At 44.7% G+C, this 20,319-nt stretch overlaps 1 protein-coding gene across 3 annotated transcripts in view; it reads left to right on the top strand.

Moving 5' to 3' along the window:
* OSBPL3 (oxysterol binding protein like 3) overlaps positions 1-20,319 on the top strand; it is a 201,066-nt gene that overhangs the window by 108,343 nt on the left and 72,404 nt on the right. For all 3 annotated transcript variants that reach the window (XM_044292688.1, XM_044292689.1, XM_044292687.1), the window contains exons 4-6: positions 14,373-14,489; positions 16,033-16,086; positions 16,685-16,798. In XM_044292688.1, coding sequence (XP_044148623.1) covers positions 14,373-14,489; positions 16,033-16,086; positions 16,685-16,798 — 285 coding nt within the window. The remainder of the gene's footprint in view (positions 1-14,372; positions 14,490-16,032; positions 16,087-16,684; positions 16,799-20,319) is intronic.

Genomic DNA, 20,319 nt, shown 5'->3' with positions numbered 1-20,319 from the left:
GTTTCTTCTATCCCCGTCATCTTCCATTGAGGGAGACTCCCATAGACATTTGTTTGACCACTCACAACGAACTCGTGGTATCGACCAACATAATGTGTGTGACCAGCTTAACGGTCTGACTGCACAAGTCAAGAATGTACGGTAGATTGCGATTGTCTAACCTGTCATTGTTTCACACTTCCATTGTGGTATTCCGGTTTTGAGATCTGGCAGAGGACCTCAAAAGCAGGCCCCAACGGTTCCATTTTGTCCCCATTCATTGTCAATGGGGACAAAACTGATCAGGATGTATTACGTTTCGTTTTGTTGTGTTTTTTGACCAGACACAAAACCACTGCAAGCTGCAGTTTTGTGTCTGGTCCACAAAACGGAACAAACCGAATTCGGTAGCGAAATCAATTTAAGTCAATGATGCCAGATCTGTCGCCCATTGACGTACAATGATTTTAGTGCTGGATCCGGTTTGTTCCATTTCGATGTAACAATACCACATCCTGGGGGCTCATTCAGTCAGCCGAATGAATGAGTCCGCATCTGTTCTGCAATTTTGTGGAACGAGTGCGGAGCCGTTCATTTCAGTGGGGCTGCAAAAGATGCGGACACCGCACGGTGTTCTGTCCACATCTGTGGTTCCGTTCTGCAGCCCCACAAAAAAGATAGAGCATGTCCTAACGTTGTCCGCAATCATGGAGAACACTAGGCATTTTCTATTATAGTTGCGGCCACGTGCCGTCCGCAAACTGCGGAACACACACAGCCAGTATCCATGATTTGCAAAAAAAAAAACTACGGTTGTGTGAAAGCGACCTAATGGGAAGGATGCCTCCGGATGTGCTAACATCAAACAGAACTGTTTTGGTCCAGTTTAGAGATCCTCTGCCGAATCTCAAAACCGGAAGCTGAAACGCAAGTGTGAAACGGGCCTTAGCTGGCTCCTCGACCTGTAATGTTCAGCCGTCACCTCTGCTATGTTACTTCAGTCTGGGGAGGGGTTTCAGATGAGCAGGTCGGCTCGTGAGAAGTCCTCTGCCGCCATCAGGTGACGGCATTCACTGCTTTGCAAATGTAATTAAAGCAAATTATACCATTAACATTCTCATCGGATTTGCATAATGTTTCACAAAGACTTTGGGTTGTGTAGCTTATTGCTAAATTTATCTATATTAAATCACTTACTGTTTTATTACTTTGAAAGAGAGGGAATGAAGGAATTAAACAGAGTCGTCCATATGACTTTCATCCTGGCCATTTAACCTATTGATTGCTGCAGTCAATATTTACCGCTACATGGTCAGTGGGGTATCACCCCCCTGATTGCGTCAAAAGGCTTTCCAGAGAAATGATCGGTGACTGGGAAACCCCCATACAGTCAGTGGGCATGGGGGAGTTAGGCAGGACACAGATCTACCTGCATATGTTAGAGCACACAATGTGTTTGAATTAGGAATGAGGAAACCCGAACTTTACAGGTTCGGGTGGTGTAGAAACTCGTTATGGAGTCCGTTATAACGGAATATAACTGAACTCGTAGACGCAATGCAAAAACTGAAGCCTTTAAGGCTACTTTCACACTAGCGTTTCAATTTTACGGTATTGAGATCCGTCATTGGGTCTCAATACCGGAAAAAAACACTTCCGCTTTGTCCTCATTCATTGTCAATGGGGACAAATGTAACTGAACAGAACGGAGTGCTCCAAAATGCATTCTGTTCTGTTCTCATACCGGAGAGCAAACTGCAGTTTGCTTTCCGTCCTGGGATGCGGAGCAAAACGGATCCGACATGACACAATGCAAGTCAATGGGGACGCATCTATTTTCTCGGACACAATAGAAAACCGATCCATCCCCCATTGATTTTCAGTGGAGTTGATGACTGATCCGTCTTGGCTATGTTAAAGATACAACCGGATCTGTTCATAACGGATGCAGATGGTTGTATTATCAGTAACTGAAGCGTTTTTGCTGAACCCTGCCGGATCCAGTAAAAACACTAGTGTGAAAGTAACATAAGAGGCATTCCGTTTTGATCCGTTATAATAGGATTCTATTGCCAAGCATAACTGATCCGTCTGGTTTCCGTTATGCAGAACTTCGGTTTCCGTTATGCAGGACAAAAAAAAAAAAAAAAAAGTTCTGCATAACGGAAACCAGACTGATCCGTTATGCTTGCGCAATAGAATTCTATTAGAACGGATCAAAACGGAATGCCTCTTAAAGGTTTCCGTTTTGCATTCAGTCATTGAATTCCCCTATATTCCGTTATAAGGGAATCCATAGCGGAATTTCGACACCACCCGAACCTGTAAAAGTTCAGGTTCGCTCATCTCTAGTTGGAATGACATCTATCATAGCGCCTTAGCATACGAGATTGGTAATACATTTTAAAGGGGATGTCCAGCTTTTTGGGGTTTAAAGGGTTTCTGGCACCTGAAACATGGCCGAATGTCAGCTGAACATAACTATATTAGCGCCATCTCACTGCCTAAAGCCTTTATTGAGAAAAACAGGGGGGGGAGGGCCTTGAACCTGCTCCTAGACCTAGAGGCTCTGTTTGCCCACCTCTTTTCACGCCCTTCTTCTCTTCATTGACAGGGCCAGGCAGCGCTGCTCTCCTCCCGCCGGCCGTGTCTGCAGTGTAAATCTCAGTGAGGAAGCCAGCAGCTGCCGAGCGTCCTTCCCTCACTGCGCCTGCGCCAAATACTGAACAGCGCGAGATTTACACTACAGACACGGCCAGCGGGAGGAGAGCAGCGCTGCCTGGCCCTGTCAATCAAGAGAAGAAGGGCGTGAAAGAAGTGGGCAAACGGAGCCTCTAGGAGCAGGTTCAATGCACCACCGTCTGTCCCGTCCCCCCCGACCCCGGCTCCTAGAGGCTAATTAGCCCATGTTTCAGCAGTAACATGCTGAGGGACGCGTCACCGCCTGCAGGGGTGCATGTGATCCCACCCGTCCACAAATTTACAGGATGGAGAGAGACTGGAAGACTACTGAAAAAAGTCTTGGAATCCAAAAGGAGGGGCAGGGAGCAGATGAGTATGAATTTTTATTTTATTTTTATTTATTTTTTCAAAAACCACAGCAGCCTGTGGTTGACTGCTAAAAAAAAAAAAGGCCAAAAAGCTGGACATCCCCTTCAAAATATGGAAATTAAATAGTAATCTATATAGGTTGTGTCACGAAGCATATTCTACATATTTTGTGATTGCAGTATAGCCAGTGAGCTAATCAATAAAATGTATATGTATAGCGCCACCTGCTGCTTATATTTTATTTATTTTTTGTCCATCTCACTGAGCTGGTCTAATGTGTTCAGTTTAAATCTTCAACTGCCACCAGCCATATGTTCTGTTGGACGCTGTGGCACTCGCAGGCCGAGAGCTGCAGCAGAAAGGACACACCCTTGAGCTGCCAGCTTGAAGGTAATCTATCAATTGGAGCCATGAATGGGGATATCTCTGGATCTAGCTTTGCACTGTAGAAGACCCAGCTGTAAAAATCTGGGGACGCAGAGGTTTTTTCACATGCGCTTTTTTCCCCTGTGGTGGGGAAGGTGGACTAGGACTTGCTCTATCTTTTGTTGCAGGGCAGCGGAACGGAACTACGGATGCGGACAGCTCATGGAGTGCTGTCCGCATCTTTTGCAGCCCCATTGAAATGAATAGGTCTGCACCCGTTCCGCAGTTTTGCGGAACGGATGCGGACCCATTCATACAGTCATCTGAATGAGCCCTAAGGGTGAAGAAGAGAAGGGTTTAGGACGGGTACTGTGCTACCTCTCCTGTTTAATGAATCCACTGGTTCTGGTTTCAAAAACTGCATAAAAAAATACCTGCATGTGTGACCGGACGGTGGCGGAGGAGAGCCTGTTTTGAGGAGTTGCTCTGCGTGACATGGCTATTTTTCTTTCTGTCATGGCTGAATTTTTTTTCATGATGGTAACAGATCCAGTCATCACACTTGTCAGTCGCTTCTAGATGACAGCGTGCAATCTCTGTCAGTGTCACGAGATGCTGAGAAAACTACTTCACTCGTGGCACAGATTAGGGCAGGAGATATTGCCCTAACAATGTTTCTGCAAGTAGAAAATCAGATCACGCTTGGCCTCATTTATCAAAACTGGCTAAAATTTAAAACTGGCCTTGTATCCTTAGAATACATCCTAAGAAGGTAATCACAGGTTACGGACACCTTTGGGGACATTTTATTTATTACTAGCTGAAGGACCCGGCTTCGTACGGGTATATTTCATCCATTTCCTTTAATGTTTGTGTGTGTTGTTAAAATATATTGACAGTATCCACAATAACAGTGACATCTACAGTACCCTTGCCAACTTAACAGTGACCTCCACAGCCCCCCACCCCTTAACACTGCCCCCCCCCCAGTGCTCCGTCTCCTTAAAATGGGTCCTCCACAGCAGCCCACCCCCTTAACTTTGACCTTCACAGCAGCCTGCCCCTTTAACAGTGAGTTTCACAGGGGCCCACCCCCTTAACAGTGACCTCTACAGCACCCGCCGCTTAACACTGACCATAGGTTACAGTCCCAATAACTGTGACCTCCACCATTCCCTGCCCCCTTAACAAAGACCTCCACAGCGACTGCCCCTTTTACAGTTACTGCCACAGTACCCCGCTCCCTTGACAGTGACCTCACAGTATCCCGCTGCTCCTTTAATAGTGGCCTCCATAGTCTCCTCCTCCCTTAACAGTGACATCCACAGCGCCCTGCCCTTTAACAGTGACCTCCACAGCGGCTGCTCCTTTATTAGTGACCTCCACCTCCTTAACAATGATTTCCACAATAACCCGCCCCCTTAACAGTGATCTCCACAGAGGGAGGGACCCGACCCGACCCAACCCACCACTTTACCAGACCCACCACTTTACCAGACCCACCACTTTACCAGACCCACCACTTTACCAGACCCACCACTTTACCAGACCCACCACTTTACCAGACCCACCACTTTACCAGACCCACCACTTTACCAGACCCACCACTTTACCAGACCCACCACTTTACCAGACCCACCACTTTACCTGACCTGTAAAGGAAAAATTACTTGCCTGCTTTCCGGCACCGGCTCCCCGCTTCCTTTTTCTTCAGGTCTGCAATGCTTGTCTGGGCTCCCTCAATGTCAACATCCGGTTTGACATTGCCACAGCCACACCCTGGTCGTGACAGAGACTGGATACATTTGCGTCATGTGACAATTTGTCATGACGTAAGGGAAGCCTTTCATTGCCGCATCCAGTGATTGGCTGCGGCGATGTCATACCAGATGTTGACATCGAAGGAGCTCAGTAGAGCATTGGAGGTCGGGAGAAGTAGTGGGGAGCCAGCACTGGGAAGCAGGTAAGTAATCTTTCTTTGACAGATCTGGTAAAGTGAGGAAGATTTACCACTCTCCCCTTTCTTGCACAAACTCCTTAAGTCATATTCATATCATTTAGAAAATAATTTAGCATAAAGGGGTTATCCGATTTGCTAGACACCCCGCCGAAATGCCAGAGTCCCTCATACAGAACATACTTACTGTTCCCTGACTCCTGCGTCCCTCCGTATTTCTGCACAGCCGCCGCAGCATCTCCCCCGTTGTGCAGATCACAACATCTGGCAATGGGGGTGCAGCCAATAGCTGGTCGCGACAGTGATTTGCTCCCCTAGTGTCACAGGTGACATCACCATGATGCAAGGGGGCAGGTCACTGTCGCGGCCTGCTATTGGCTGCACCCCTTGATGCCGGATGTTGTAATCTGCACAACGGCGAGATGCATGGTCTCTTCTCAAAAGTTGGCAAGTATGTCCTAAATGTGTACACTGTCAGAGGGCAGCGTAGTTAACATCTGGGAAAATACTTTGAGGCACCAATAAAATATTCTAAGTTAAGGATGAGTGAATTGATACTGCTGCTTTAAAATAGAGAGAAGGAGACACAATAGAATGAATAGGCTAGGCAATGTTCCTCTGGGTTTCTGAGGAAAAATATATCAAAATTAGCCCATCTTGGCTTAAGAAAGCTAATTTGAATATCTTTCTTAGAAACCCAGAGGTGCATTGTCTCGCTTACAATTAGGGCTGCAGTAAACGAATATTTTTGTAATCGAGTATTCTATCGATTATATTTCTCGATTCATCGAGTAATCTAATAAGAAAAAGCTACTTAAAATAACGTACGTAATTAGGTATGTATAAAGTTATTGGTTTGAAGGGGTTAATAACTTTATACATGCCTAATGCCAAGGTGCTTCCATTAACCCCTCCAAACCAATAACTTTATACATGCCCATTGGGTTTGGAGGGGTTAATGGAAGCACCTTGGCATTAGGCATGTATAAAGTTATTGGTCTGAAGAGGTTAATGAAAGCACCTTGGAGGTGCCTTCATTAACCCCTCTCTAAACCAATAACTTTATACATGCCAAGGTGGTGCTTGCAGCCTCCATTAACCACTCTCCATCTGCCTCCCCCCAGCCTCTGATCTGCTTGCCCCCAGCTTCTGCTATGACGCCCCCCCTACCCCCAGCCTCTGATCTGCCTCCCCCCAGCCTCTGATCTGCCTCCCCCCAGCCTCTGATCTGCCTCCCCCCAGCCTCTGATCTGCCTCCCCCCCAGCCTCTGATCTGCCTCCCCCCCAGCCTCTGATCTGCCTCCCCCCCAGCCTCTGATCTGCCTCCCCCCCAGCCTCTGATCTGCCTCCCCCCCCAGCCTCTGATCTGCCTCCCCCCCCCAGCCTCTGATCTGCCTCCCCCCCCAGCCTCTGATCTGCCTCCCCCCCCAGCCTCTGATCTGCCTCCCCCCCCAGCCTCTGATCTGCCTCCCCCCCAGCCTCTGATCTGCCTCCCCCCCCAGCCTCTGATCTGCCTCCCCCCCCAGCCTCTGATCTGCCTCCCCCCCCAGCCTCTGATCTGCCTCCCCCCCCAGCCTCTGATCTGCCTCCCCCCCCAGCCTCTGATCTGCCTCCCCCCAGCCTCTGATCTGCCTCCCCCTCCCCCCAGCCTCTGATCTGCCTCCCCCCTCCCCCCAGCCTCTGATCTGCCCCCCCTCCCCCCCCCCTCCCCCCAGCCTCTGATCTGCCTCCCCCCCCCCTCCCCCCAGCCTCTGATCTGCAGCGCATTATACTCACGTGCGCTGTGGCCGCCGGTCGCTCCTTCTGTCTGTGCGGCGGATTGCTAATGCTTACAGCATTAGCAATGCGCCGCACAGACCTATGAGAAGGAGCGACCGCCGGCCACAGCGCACGTGAGTATAATGCGCTGCTCTCTGCTCACTACTAACATACCATGGCAGCCAGGACTTAAGCAGCGTCCTGGCTCCCATGGTAACCGATCGGAGCCCCAGCATTACACTGCTGGGGCTCCGATCGGAACTGACACTGCCACCAATGATGGGGGGGGGAGGAGGGGGACCCTGTGGGATATGGCCGGCACATTCATTGGTGGTGCAGTGGCCACAGTCCCTCCCCTCCTCTCCTCCTCCCCTCCCCTCCTCCTTGGTCTTCAGTGGCAGCCGCGCACAGTGGGGAGGGAGAGACTCCCTCCTCCTCCTCCCTCAGCTGTGCCGGCCGCTCAGTCCTGCCTCTCTGGCTCCGGAGGACACGGAAGCGGTGAGTGAGACGCTTATTTCACTCCCGCTCCGTGATCACGTGATCTGAACGATTCATCGATGCAGGGAAACTGCATCGATGAATTTTTTGACTCGATTTAATCGAGTTATTCGAATAATCGTTTCAGCCCTACTTACAATACTTCACACACGTACTGTGCATATTAGATGCTCTCTGTAATGAGAGTGCCCCCAGACAATGCATATATATCGCCGAAACACCCACAGTAACATACTAGTCTCTCTCTCTCTCACTTGGGTTTGGGTAGAATCGATTTTGTGTCCGAACTTAATTTTTTCGAAATTTTGACAAACCTGAAACGAACCGAATCTTCAAAGGTTCTCTAATTCTAAGTTACCATTCAGAATACCAGCGCCTTAGGCTACTTTCAGACTTGCGGCAGTGCCCGCCGGATCCGCCGATTTTGATGTGACTGAAAGCATTTGAGAGACGGATCTGGATGCATTGCAAGAACGGATCTGTATCTCCGCTTGTCATGCGGACAGACGATCAGTCTTGTATTTTTTTTTTCTTCACATTTTTACCAGTCTGCGCATGCGCAGGCCGGAAGGACTGATCCGGCATTCCAGTATTTTGAATGCCGGATCCGGCACTAACACATTCCTATGGGGAAAAATGCTGGATCCGGCGTTCAGGCAAGTCTTCAGTTTTTTTCGCCGGAGATAAAACCGTAGCATTCTACGGTTTTCTTTTGCCTGATCAGTCAATACGACTGAACTGAAGACACCCTGATGCATCCTGAACGGATTACTCTCCTTTCAGAATGCATGGGGATAAAACTGATCAGGAATTCTATGCCGGAAAAGAAAAACGCTGGTGTGAACGTGCCCTAAGTTGTGCATTTTTGAAAATACTTATCTAAAGATTTTTATAATGCCAGCATTTGAATGGCCACGGGGTGGAAAATCTACAGTATTTTACAGGAGCGGCAAAGTAGAAATCCACAGCAAAAATCTGCATACAACTCAGACTTGTTTTGCATATTTCTGCTATAAAATGCATCCCTTAGGGTGGGATTGATTTGGATGTCTACTTGGTTCTGTTTTATTACAGCAGTATGTCCTCTGGTTGTCACAAGTTCCTGGCAGCTCATTTTACAGAACTTCCTAAAGGTTAAATGAGGCCAGGAAAACCTCTCTAGGGTCGATAGGTTGCTCGCTTCTTCCCGGCTGCCCACACCAAACTCTGCTTCCAATTGCTTCCTTGTTTTCCGTCAAGTTCTCCAGAGGATTATTCTCTTATTCACAGGAATCAATGTCCTTAATGTAAATGAATCTCAGACAGTAAGAAAGCCAAGCCAGGAGAAGGTCACTGTTAGGCAGGTAACAAGGCACAACTGATGCATGGCTTTACTAACCGTTCTGCTGTACAAAAACATATCGGCACTGTCTCGGGGAAGAAGTCTCCTCTCGCCCACCACAGCCAGAGGTTAGATTTCATGTTTTCTCTAAATTGCCTAAAAAATTTAGCAAATCCTGAATATTGAGGGCAACAGCGCCATGTTCTTCTCTAAAATAATTTTGGCACAAGAGACACATAAAGTAAATTTCTAGTGCCGCGTCAACTCAAAACAGCTGATTGGTGGCGGTGCTGCGCGTTGGACCACCACTGATCTGATATTGATGACTTAATCAGAAGATAGATCATCAATATCTGTAGTGCTTGTCTAGTTTTATATGTTAATGGGGTTGTCCCAAAACGTATTTTACGTCTAGACCCTCCCAGACATGGATACATGGGCATATAAACTGTTGTAGTTAATTCGCTGAAAAAATGCCCTTTTCTGTGTCAGTCCATCCACACAGATGCATGAACAGGAGCTATATTGGGTGTTCACTACAAGCCTTATGAATACCTGTGCGTCACCTTTAAATCGTGTCCTGCTGCACATGCTACAAGCATACAGTGGTATTTTGCTTGGCAGAATGCCAGAATCCATACACGGAAACTGGCAGGTTTTCATGACCGATGTGAACTTAGCCTTACAATCACAGGCTCAAACGTTGCATAGCTAGAAACGCAAAGTTTTAGTAGAACTTGGATAGAACGCCCATTTAAAGAGCAAATCCCCCAATAATCATCTTGTGTCATGTGAAGTGAATGATTTTGAAAAGTTATGGTGCCCAAACACCTTCACCCTCTTGCGATTTACTTATCTCCCTCTTTCTCTTGCCCAGCATCACGTGTCGGGGGGGCAGCTGGGATCTCCCTATACACATTACATTGTCATGACCTAAACCTAGTGTGTAGAGGCCTGCTCTGTATCCATGATATTTCATTTTAGGCACAGGCCAATATCGCATCATGACCTTTGTATTTGACATGTCAGACAATTACTGTAGATGGAGTTCTTTAAGAAGCTTAAATTTTTCCATGTCATTCATCTCGCTCTTATTTGTTGATGGCCTATGGAAAGTTTCAGTTGTGTTCCTGACTCTTAGAAGGAATATACTTGTCATCAGAAGTGTGGGTTATTGACTTTAGAGGAGAGACATATGATACATTCCATGAGGAGCTTTTGATGTCATCTGTTAGAGTGGAAAAATGTGCTTTGTGGTTATTTCCACCACTTAGCTGCCAAAATGTAAAGAAGATTAATTGAACAATTTTTTAAAATTTAATGTATGGTTTATTGATATAAGTATTGGTAATCCAGGATTTGGATAAAATTGAGTTTCTGCCAGCCATAACCTGAACTGTAACCTTTGTAATCTATTCTAGAGTATGCAAAAGGCACTTGCTTAAAAGCCTTGTAGTTCTTAGTTGGTTAGTCATTTCCAATAGTTATTGTGAGCCAAAAACAGTGGTGAAACCTACTTAGAGATGAGGCTTAATGGAAAGATCTGCACCTGTTTTATGCTTTTGACCCGCACCAGGTTTTGGCTCACAATAACTGATGGAAATAACTGAAGCCTAACCTGGCAGGTCTAGTAATTATGCTACAGTATTTGGCCACATTGTGCAAAGAGGTTTTTGGTGTGGTGTATTGCTTTGTATGCAATGGAAGTGGTTTATGAAAGGGTTTTAGTTCAAAATGGGAGATTTTAGAGATATGGTCTGGCGCGCAGGAGAGCTGTAGGAGTGGTCTGGCGCGCAGGAGAGCTGTAGAAGAAGTGGTCTGGCGCTCAGGAGAGCTGTAGAAGGAGTGGTCTGGCGCTCAGGAGAGCTGTAGAAGGAGTGGTCTGGCGCTCAGGAGGGCTGTAGAAGGAGTGGTCTGGCGCTCAGGAGGGCTGTAGAAGGAGTGGTCTGGCGCTCAGGAGGGCTGTAGAAGGAGTGGTCTGGCGCTCAGGAGGGCTGTAGAAGGAGTGGTCTGGCGCTCAGGAGGGCTGTAGAAGGAGTGGTCTGGCGCTCAGGAGGGCTGTAGAAGGAGTGGTCTGGCGCTCAGGAGGGCTGTAGAAGGAGTGGTCTGGCGCTCAGGAGGGCTGTAGAAGGAGTGGTCTGGCGCTCAGGAGGGCTGTAGAAGGAGTGGTCTGGCGCTCAGGAGGGCTGTAGAAGGAGTGGTCTGGCGCTCAGGAGGGCTGTAGAAGGAGTGGTCTGGCGCTCAGGAGGGCTGTAGAAGGAGTGGTCTGGCGCTCAGGAGGGCTGTAGAAGGAGTGGTCTGGCGCTCAGGAGGGCTGTAGAAGGAGTGGTCTGGCGCTCAGGAGGGCTGTAGGAGTGGTGTGGCGCTCAGGAGAGCTGTAGAAGGAGTGGTCTGGCGCGCAGGAGAGCTGTAGAAGGAGTGGTCTGGCGCGCAGGAGAGCGGTAGAAGGAGTGGCTATGTATCCTTCAGAAACAGGACATTTACATGAGCACAGTACATGTGCTATAAACACTGGACATGTAGGTAGATCTCCAGTAACAAGAGAGACTGTGAGCTGGAGTACATTTCAGTCTGGTGCATGGACTGCAGGAGGAGGCCTGCGCTGCATCATAAATTAAGTGTGATATGGTTAGTGTTTTTTCTTTGCTTAAGTACTTTATGTAGAGGTTAGCAAATTTTATTTCTAGCATTTAGGGAGCAATGGGCATGACATCTGCATAATCAGCTGCAATCTGATGATAGATTGAAGGCTACGTACACCATTTGGGCACATTTTTTTTAATTATTGCATTGTACTCTTTTTAATAAAGACCAACTAAAGAATGATTTTTAGCTCAAAAAGTTTGAGCTCCTTTTTATGTGCAGTCTTAAGATTCTCTAGTAGAAAGCTCTGAATTGTTACTTTGTTCCGTCAGGACCTCCTAAACTCGGACCTCCTAAACACTCATTATAGATCAATTCTTATCTTACTGATAAGAATGGGTCTTGAATAAGTGTTTATGAGCCTTTAGTAGTTTAGCGCAAACTGTTTTTAGATGACCAGCACACAGTGAAAGTGAAAGTACGATTTACACAGCTAGACAAACAGTTTGATATTTTGAATAAAGACCAATTGAAGAAATTATTTTTAGCTCAAAATGTGTAACACAAAATCATTAAAAAAAAAATTGCCCCGGGGGTGTACATAGCCTTTATGTCCACAGATCATTCAGGTTCAACAAGGCACACGACTTACAAGACCTTTGGCCCCAATGTAGGTAATATTTTTATACTGTGACACTGTACGTATAAAGGAGCACACCCCCGGATAGAATGTCTTGTCTATGGGCTATGTCTGATATTGCAGCTTAGCCCGAGTCCCAGACTAAGTTTTTCTAAGGCTACTTTCACACTAGCGTTCGGGGCTCCGCTTGTGAGTTCCGTTTGAAGGCTCTCACAAGCGGCCCCGAACGCATCCGTACGGCCCTAATGCATTCTGAGTGGATGCGGATCTGCTCAGAATACATCAGTCTGGCACCGTTTGTCCTCCTCTCCACTCAGCAGGCGGACACCCGAACGCTACTTGCAGCGTTCGGGTGTCCGCCTGGCCGTGCAGAGGCAAACGGATCCGTCCAGACTTACAATGTAAGTCAATCGGGACGGAGCCCTTTGAAGTTGACACAATATGGTGCAATTTCAAACGGATCCCATCCGTCCCCCATTGACTTTCAATGTAAAGTCTGTACGGATCCGTCTGAGCAACTTTCACACTTAGCATTTTTTTCTAAACTATAATGCAGACGGATCCGTTCTGAACGGATCCCATCGTCTGCATTATAGGAGCGGATCCGTCTGTAGAGACACCAGACGGATCCGATCTGAACGCAAGTGTGAAAGCAGCCTTGCACAGCAAATAATCAGCCTTTTTAGTGCAGAAGGTATTTTTGAGGAGCTCGAAGAGATTCTGCAGACCATCTTCCTTTCTGAAGACAGTGCTCTAAAGAAGATACCTTAAGAACTTTCACTGTAATGTAAAATAAAACTGCTGTCTATCCTTTATTAATGATATAGTTCACAGTCCGCTGTAGTAAATCATTGGATGTGGTTTCTCCAGAGTCATGTGGGTTTGATAAATGTGCATTTCTCAAAGGAATGAATCCACAAATCATCACTCTTGATATTACAAAAGCTTTTAACGCCAAGGGATAGAAGAAAAGATGGCGCCCGCGTTTTCTGTTTTTAGATACATGTATACACAGACTCGGTAAGATTGGACACTTTTTCAAAACCTAAAATATATACATTTATTCCTTAATTCAGGGGCAGACGTAAAGGGACCCTATTGGGAGATGAAAATGTAGACTGGTTAATGACGCTGTATGGACTGAGATTATCATGAGGGGAATATTGAAGCCCGTTTTCCTTGAGTCTGCATTGGTGTACTTATCGCTAACCTATTAAATGTCGCAGATTGTTAACTTTAGCGCCCCCTTAAAGCTTTTTCTAGAAATAGTACCCAGTTTTTGCACTCCATTACCACTTGCTGAAATGAGATAGTGACTTTTAGAAAAATTGAGGTAATGAATCTGGCGTGCACCTGGTTACCATAGCTAGCCATGTTGTCTTTTTCCATGCAAAAAATTGACAGAACCATCATAAAATTGCAAAAAGCTGGAAATTTATACTCAAAAATGGCATGTGCCAAAAAAGCTTGCCGCTAACATTCTGGCACTGATCGAATAATAAATTCACCCCTATATATTCCCCACAGGGTCTGCGTCTTTTCCTATTGTCTACCAGTTTCCTGAATATATAAAAATTGCACCATTTACCAAAATTTGCTGTTGTTGTAGACCCTGTGGAGAAGAGCTCTAGGCTCAGGTTCATTAAAGGGGTTGTCCGGGGACAACTGCTCTGTGGCTCCCAGGCTATCTTCACTGGACTTCGGTCTCTGAATGCAAACTTCTTGCATGGACGGGGTCTTGTCCGCCACTGCAGCCAGTAACTGGTCTCAATGGTGACGTGTCCACAAGTGACACACCACTGCTGAGTCCCATGCTGCTTGGGGGCACCTCACAGCTGAGGCCAGCCATGCTTAGAAGCTGTGTATGTGAGAAATAGTAAACCTGATATATATAATCTCTCTCCTCCAGGACAAGCGTTGCAGAATCTGTGCTTTTATTAATATATCGATAGGAAATACCATAAATCTTCCATAGGTCCAGGTCCCACTTCTGGTGCGCGCAGCGCGCTCATAGCTCAAGAACAGAATTTTTGGAAGTCCCATAGCAGTGAATGAAGAAACCCTAATGGGAATATCACTTTACGCACAATTGTTGCTCAATTTGCAATACAGTTTTTCTGTTAAGACATTGTAATTCATTGATTGAATAGTGACCTCAGCATGTACTGCATGTAATCATGGGACTGCCCAGTCCATTAACCCCTATTTACTCTCAACAGGATAGCTGGGAAATTGTCGAAGGCCTCCGCGGTAGCACAAGCTGTATGCAGGAGCCACAAAAAAAGGAGGGATTTTTGCTTAAGAAACGAAAATGGCCTCTGAAAGGCTGGCACAAGGTTTGTCGTCATACATGGAAGCAGTTGCTTTCAGTACTAAATGTTATAAAATAACAATACTTCTTGCCTCTTTCTTCCGCTGCTGCTTCCACATCATGCTCCAGTAGTCCCTGACGGGGGTTTATTTTCCTGACTGAAGCACACCACGACACCGCTGCAACCGATCTCTGTCCTCAGCAGTCACATGCCATATGCTGCTGAGGCCAGTGATTGGCTGCATGGTGATGAGGTGTGTACAGGATGTCACTGCTGCAGCCAGGAAGATGATGTCATCGCTGCAGGACCGGAGCTGCAGGGAAGAAAAGTGGGAAATATGACATTGTTCTTTACAGTAATGACTAGAACCACACGGATATTTGTTAAAGTCTTTGTTCTTTTTCCTTTGACGTTCATGCTCACCTCCTATAGAATAATCCTGCAGTAAATCCAGGAGCCCTTAAATTCTCTATGGTAATTTGCTGCTTTAGTCACACGCAGAGCTCATTAGCCAAGGTAATATCAAAGAGAATGTTCCGCCGTAATGTATTGCGCTTTTGAGTTTCTAGCTCATTTTCTTATGTTGACAGCTAAACTAGGAAAGGATGTTTTATTCATTAAGATGCTGCATAGTTTTGTTTTTTGTTGTATCATACCTCTACCTTTTGAACATTGTTTTGCAGATCAATGTCTACTTAAAGTAACTTTTTCTTTTCTGTTCTGAGTTATATAATTGTTATTCTTCTCCATTCACATCCAAAGATGTATTGGTTATCAGTAAATAACCTACGAAACAGCCAGGGCCTGTTGACCACAATATGGAGTTTAGAGGCACTAACCAATAAGCTGCTTCAGTGATCCCTGAGGTCCCAACAAATACAGAATTTTGACTGCAGCCTTGAATGTGAATAGAGAAGACGCAGTATAATAGGACAGGCTCAGTAAAGCAAATTGTTTTGAAGTTGAATCAATATTGGGAAGTAAAACACTTGTTCAACTTTACCTAGAATTCTACCGTTTACAAACAGAATAACCTACATAAGAAGTGACTCTGCAGATATGACACCGCTTAGAATTTATACATAAGAAGTGACTCTGCAGATATGACACCGCTTAGAATTTATACATAAGAAGTGACTCTGCAGATATGACACTGCTTACAATTTATACATAAGAAGTGACTCTGCAGATATGACACCGCTTAGAATTTATACATAAGAAGTGACTCTGCAGATATGACACCGCTTATAAGTTACAGATCATTGAGTTACAGGCTGTAGGAAGCGGCTTTTACAAGTATGCAGTCTTCAGTGTGTGCATTGGGAAGTATAGTCTTACAATAGCCAATCTGTTTAGGGGTGAGGTGGAGATTGTCAGCAAGCTTGGTGACTGTTTCCATTGACAACCAGAAGAATGTGGCTATGAGACATGGTGTCTTGTAATTCAGGATCAATACAAGCTAGATATGCAGCTCATACATTATGACACAACTTTTGATTTACATGAATCCTATATGTTAATGGATAATGTCCACTTTAAATAATGCTACATGTTTTTTTTTTTATAGAGGTACTTCTATGTGGACAAAGGGATTTTGAAGTATGCCAAGGGTCCGACTGATGTAAGTGCATTATTTCAATAGTGGTCAGCACTTATCCCTTACAGTGCTCGGGTGATTGTGAGCCCCAGGAAAGAGCTGCAAAATATGTAAGCTTAGTTCAAATTATAAAAAAAATAATATATATAAAGGAAAATCGGACAGCACTCCAAACGAAACAAAACTTATTCACCCATGTGGCAAAAAAGAAGCAACATTTCGGCTCAACACTAGAGCCTTTATCAAGCATGCTTGATAAAGGGTCTAGTGTTGAGCCGAAATGTCGTTTCTGTTTTGCCACATGGGTGAATAAGTTTTGTTTCGTTTGGAGTGCTGTCCGATTATTTTTTTTTTCATTTTTTTTATATTTGGGCTTTGAGCATATGCCCTGGGACATAGCACCCACCCTACGCTTGAAACTTCGGTGCCGCCATTTTTTTATGTTTTCAGTAAGCCTGTAGACAACGTTATGCAGTAGTATAGCAGAGCATACCAAATGGACTCCATAGAAGATTAGCGAAAACCATACTTACCTTTTGTATGGTTTTACAAACGTAAAGTTTCTGCTCAGTAAGGTGAATGTTAGCATGTTTTTTTTAAAATGGGGTTTATATCTTTCCAGATGGAGAAAGGTAAACTACACGGCTGCATTGATGTTGGACTTTCTGTGATGTCGGTGAAGAAATCAACTAAGTGCATTGATCTGGATACAGAAGAACATATATACCACCTCAAGGTAATCTCGCTGGCTACAGTCTAATATATAATCTGAGCAACCTGTTGTACATGGAATACCTTAACAATATTCCCATGTGGTTACTGGAGTTTCTTATTTCTAGATACGCTGCTTTGAAGAATCTGGTAAATTAAATCCCATATTAAATTGAACCTGGCATGGCTGTCGGCTCACTGCCAAGGCTGCAATTTCAGAAAACCCAGTCAATTACTGCCAGGGGGATGTAGCAACCATAAATTTAGTGTCTGATAGCTGCCCTATTAGTACATGGATGACTACTCAAACAAAACAATAGCTGATCTTGGGGAGACCAACTACAAAAAATACTGCCGACCCTCATTCAAGAGTCTCAACACAGTAATCCAAAGTGCAAATCTCCCTGGGAAACTAATATGCATAATAACCATGGAGCCCCAGTTATGGGTCTTCAACGCAGTGAAAGCCAGAAAGCCAAGTAAAAGGGTGTTTCCATTATAGAGATCACCAGATCCACCATATTAAGTTGTCCCTATGTCAAGATCCAGTTCTTTTAGAAGCCTTAGGATGTAACGGGAAGACCTAAGCCAGTTATCAATCCACAGACAGCTGTTTCGGGGTGTTGCCCCAAATCAGTGGGGAGTAGGATTTTGGCTTACCGGGAGCAATGTTTAGGAGACTACTCAAACAAAACAATAGCAGATCTTGGGGAGACCAGCTACAAAATAACACAGTGTAGCCTTCCTTTAAGAGTCTCAACACAGCAATACAAAGTTCCCTGGGAAACAGTAATATGCAAAATAACCGTGAAGCCCTGTTTATGGGTCTTCAACACAGTGAAAGACAGATATTCCTCCAGGGAGCGAAAACCAAACAAAGGGGTGTCCCCTGGTTATTTTCCATATTGCAGTTTTCCAGGGAGCTGTGCACTTTGGATTGCTGCACTGAGACTCTTAACCTATTCCGGACACAGGGCGTACCTGTACTCCCTGATGTCCCGGTACTTAAGGCGACCAATTCAGACCTGCGGTTTGTGGCTTTTACCTGGTGCCATCGGGTCCCCGTGGGGCTGTAGGGGGGACCCGATGGCATGGATGGCAGCGCAATACCTTCCTGAGGCATCGTTGCTGCCTTCCGGTGACGAGCCTGTGAGATCCAGCCCCCTGGATCTCATAGGCCGGAAGCTGTATGAGTAATGCCGACGCATTCTAATACAGAAGTATTGGAATGCATTGTAAATGATTAGACCCCCAAAGTGGGACAAAAAATAAAGTGAAAAAGAAAGTAGAAAAAAAGTGTCGTCCCCCCCCCCCCCCCCCAAAAAAAATAATTAAAAGTTTCAAGTAAAAATAAACAAAAACGTAATTTTCCCCAAATAAAGTAAAAAAAAAAAAAATAGGGGGGAAGGTAGACATATTAGGTATTGCCGCGTCCGTATAGACCGGCTCTATAAACATATCACATGACCTAACCCCTCAGATGAACACCATAAAAAAATAAAAACTGTGCTAAATAAACAATTTTTTGTCACCTTACATCACAAAAAGTGTAATAGCAAGCGATAAAAAAGTCATATGTACCAAAAAATAGTGCCAATCAAACAGTTATCTCATCCTGCAAAAATCATACCCTACCCAAGATAATCGCCCAAAAACTGAAAAAACTATGGCTCTGAGACTATGGAAACACTAAAACATGATTTTTTTTTTTTTTTTGTTTAATAAATGAAATCATTGTGTAAAACATAAATAAATAAATAAAAAAGTATACATATTGGGTATCGCCGCGTCCGTGACAACCTGGTCTATAAAAATACCACATGATCTAACCTGTCAGATGAATGTTGTAAATAAAAAATAAAAAAGGTGCCAAAATGGCTATTTCTTGTTACCTTGCCTCACAAAAAGTGTAATATAGAGCAACTAAAAATCATATGTACCCTAAAATAGTACCAACGAAACTGCCACCCTATCCCGTAGTTTCTAAAATGGGGTAACTTTTTGGGAGTTTCTACTCTAGGGATGCATCAGGGGGGCTTCAAATGGGACATGGTGTCAAAAAACCAGTCCAGCAAAATCTGCCTTCCAAAAACCGTATGGCATTCCTTTCCTTCTGTGCCCTGCCGTGTGCCCGTACAGCGGTTTACGACCACATATGGGGTGTTTCTGTAAACTACAGAATCAGAGCCATAAATATTGAGTTTTGTTTGGCTGTTAACCCTTGCTTTGTAACTGGAAATTTATTAAAATGGAAAATCTGCCAAAAAAGTTACATTTTGAAATGGTATCTCTATTTTCCATTAATTCTTGTGGAACACCTAAAGGGTTAACAAAGTTTGTAAAAATCAGTTTTGAATACCTTGAGGGGTTTAGTTTCTAGAATGGAGTCCGTTTTGGGTGGTTTCTATTATGTAAGCCTCACAAAGTGACTTCAGATCTGAACTGGCCCTTGAAAAGTGGGTTTTTGAAAATTTCTGGATTTGCTTCTAAGCCTTGTAACATCCCCAAAAAATAAAATGTCATTCCCAAAATGATCCAAACATAAAGTAGACATATGGGGAATGTAAAGTAATAACTATTTTTGTAGGTATTACTATGTATTAAAGAAGTAGAGAAATTGAAACTTGGAAATTTGCAAATTTGGTATTTTTTTATAAATAAAAATGAACTTTTTTGACTCCATTTTACCAATGTCATGAAGTACAATATGGGACAAAAAAAAAACAATTTCAGAATGGCCTGGATAAGTCAAAGCGTTTTAAAGTGATCACCACATAAAGTGACACTGGTCAGATTTGCAAAAAATGGCCTGGTCCTGAAGGTGAAAATGAGCCCGGTCCTTAAGGAGTTAAATGAGGGTCCAGTATATTTTTTATGGCTGGTCCTCCCAAGATTTGCTATTGTTTTGTTTGAGTAGTGTCCTAGGCATTGCTCCCGGTTGGCCAGAATTCTACTACACACTGAGACAACACCCCGAAACAGCTGTCTGTGGATGGATAACTGGCTTAGGTATTTTCCCTCGTCACATCCTTAAGGCTTTTAATTGAGCGGGATCTTGACACTGGAACCATTTTAATATGGTGGATTTGGTGATCTCTATAATGGGGACACCCCTTTGCTTGGTTATCCTTCCCTGGAGGAATATCTGTCTTTCATTGTGTTAAGACCCATAACTGTGTCTCCACAGTTATTTTGCATCATACATGGAGGAGTCAGGTCTGCCAGAGTGAGAGATGTCCTTGGCTAGTGATGCCCCACTCTAGTTAATTGATGGGGGTCTTCCTGACTGGGGGGATAATATTTTTTATTTTTATTTTTCCCCCCTTCTGGCTGCATGTTATAGTAGCTCTCAGTAGTCAATTGGACCTCCAACCACAGACAGCCAAAAATCGTTAGTGTGTTGGCAGGAAAAGGAGGAAGGAATTGTATTTTATTTATTTTTTTCATATTTTTTTTTTTTTTATATTATGCCTTATCCTCAGGATTAGGGATGAGCGCATAAAACTTTGTTCTAATACTGTACGGAGCAGGAGCTCTGTACAGTAT

The sequence above is a fragment of the Bufo gargarizans genome, chromosome 5, assembly GCF_014858855.1.
Source record: "Bufo gargarizans isolate SCDJY-AF-19 chromosome 5, ASM1485885v1, whole genome shotgun sequence".
Lineage (NCBI taxonomy): Eukaryota > Metazoa > Chordata > Amphibia > Anura > Bufonidae > Bufo > Bufo gargarizans.
The sequence above is the reverse complement of the archived record's forward strand: the minus strand, read 5'-3'. Positions and strand labels throughout refer to the sequence as shown.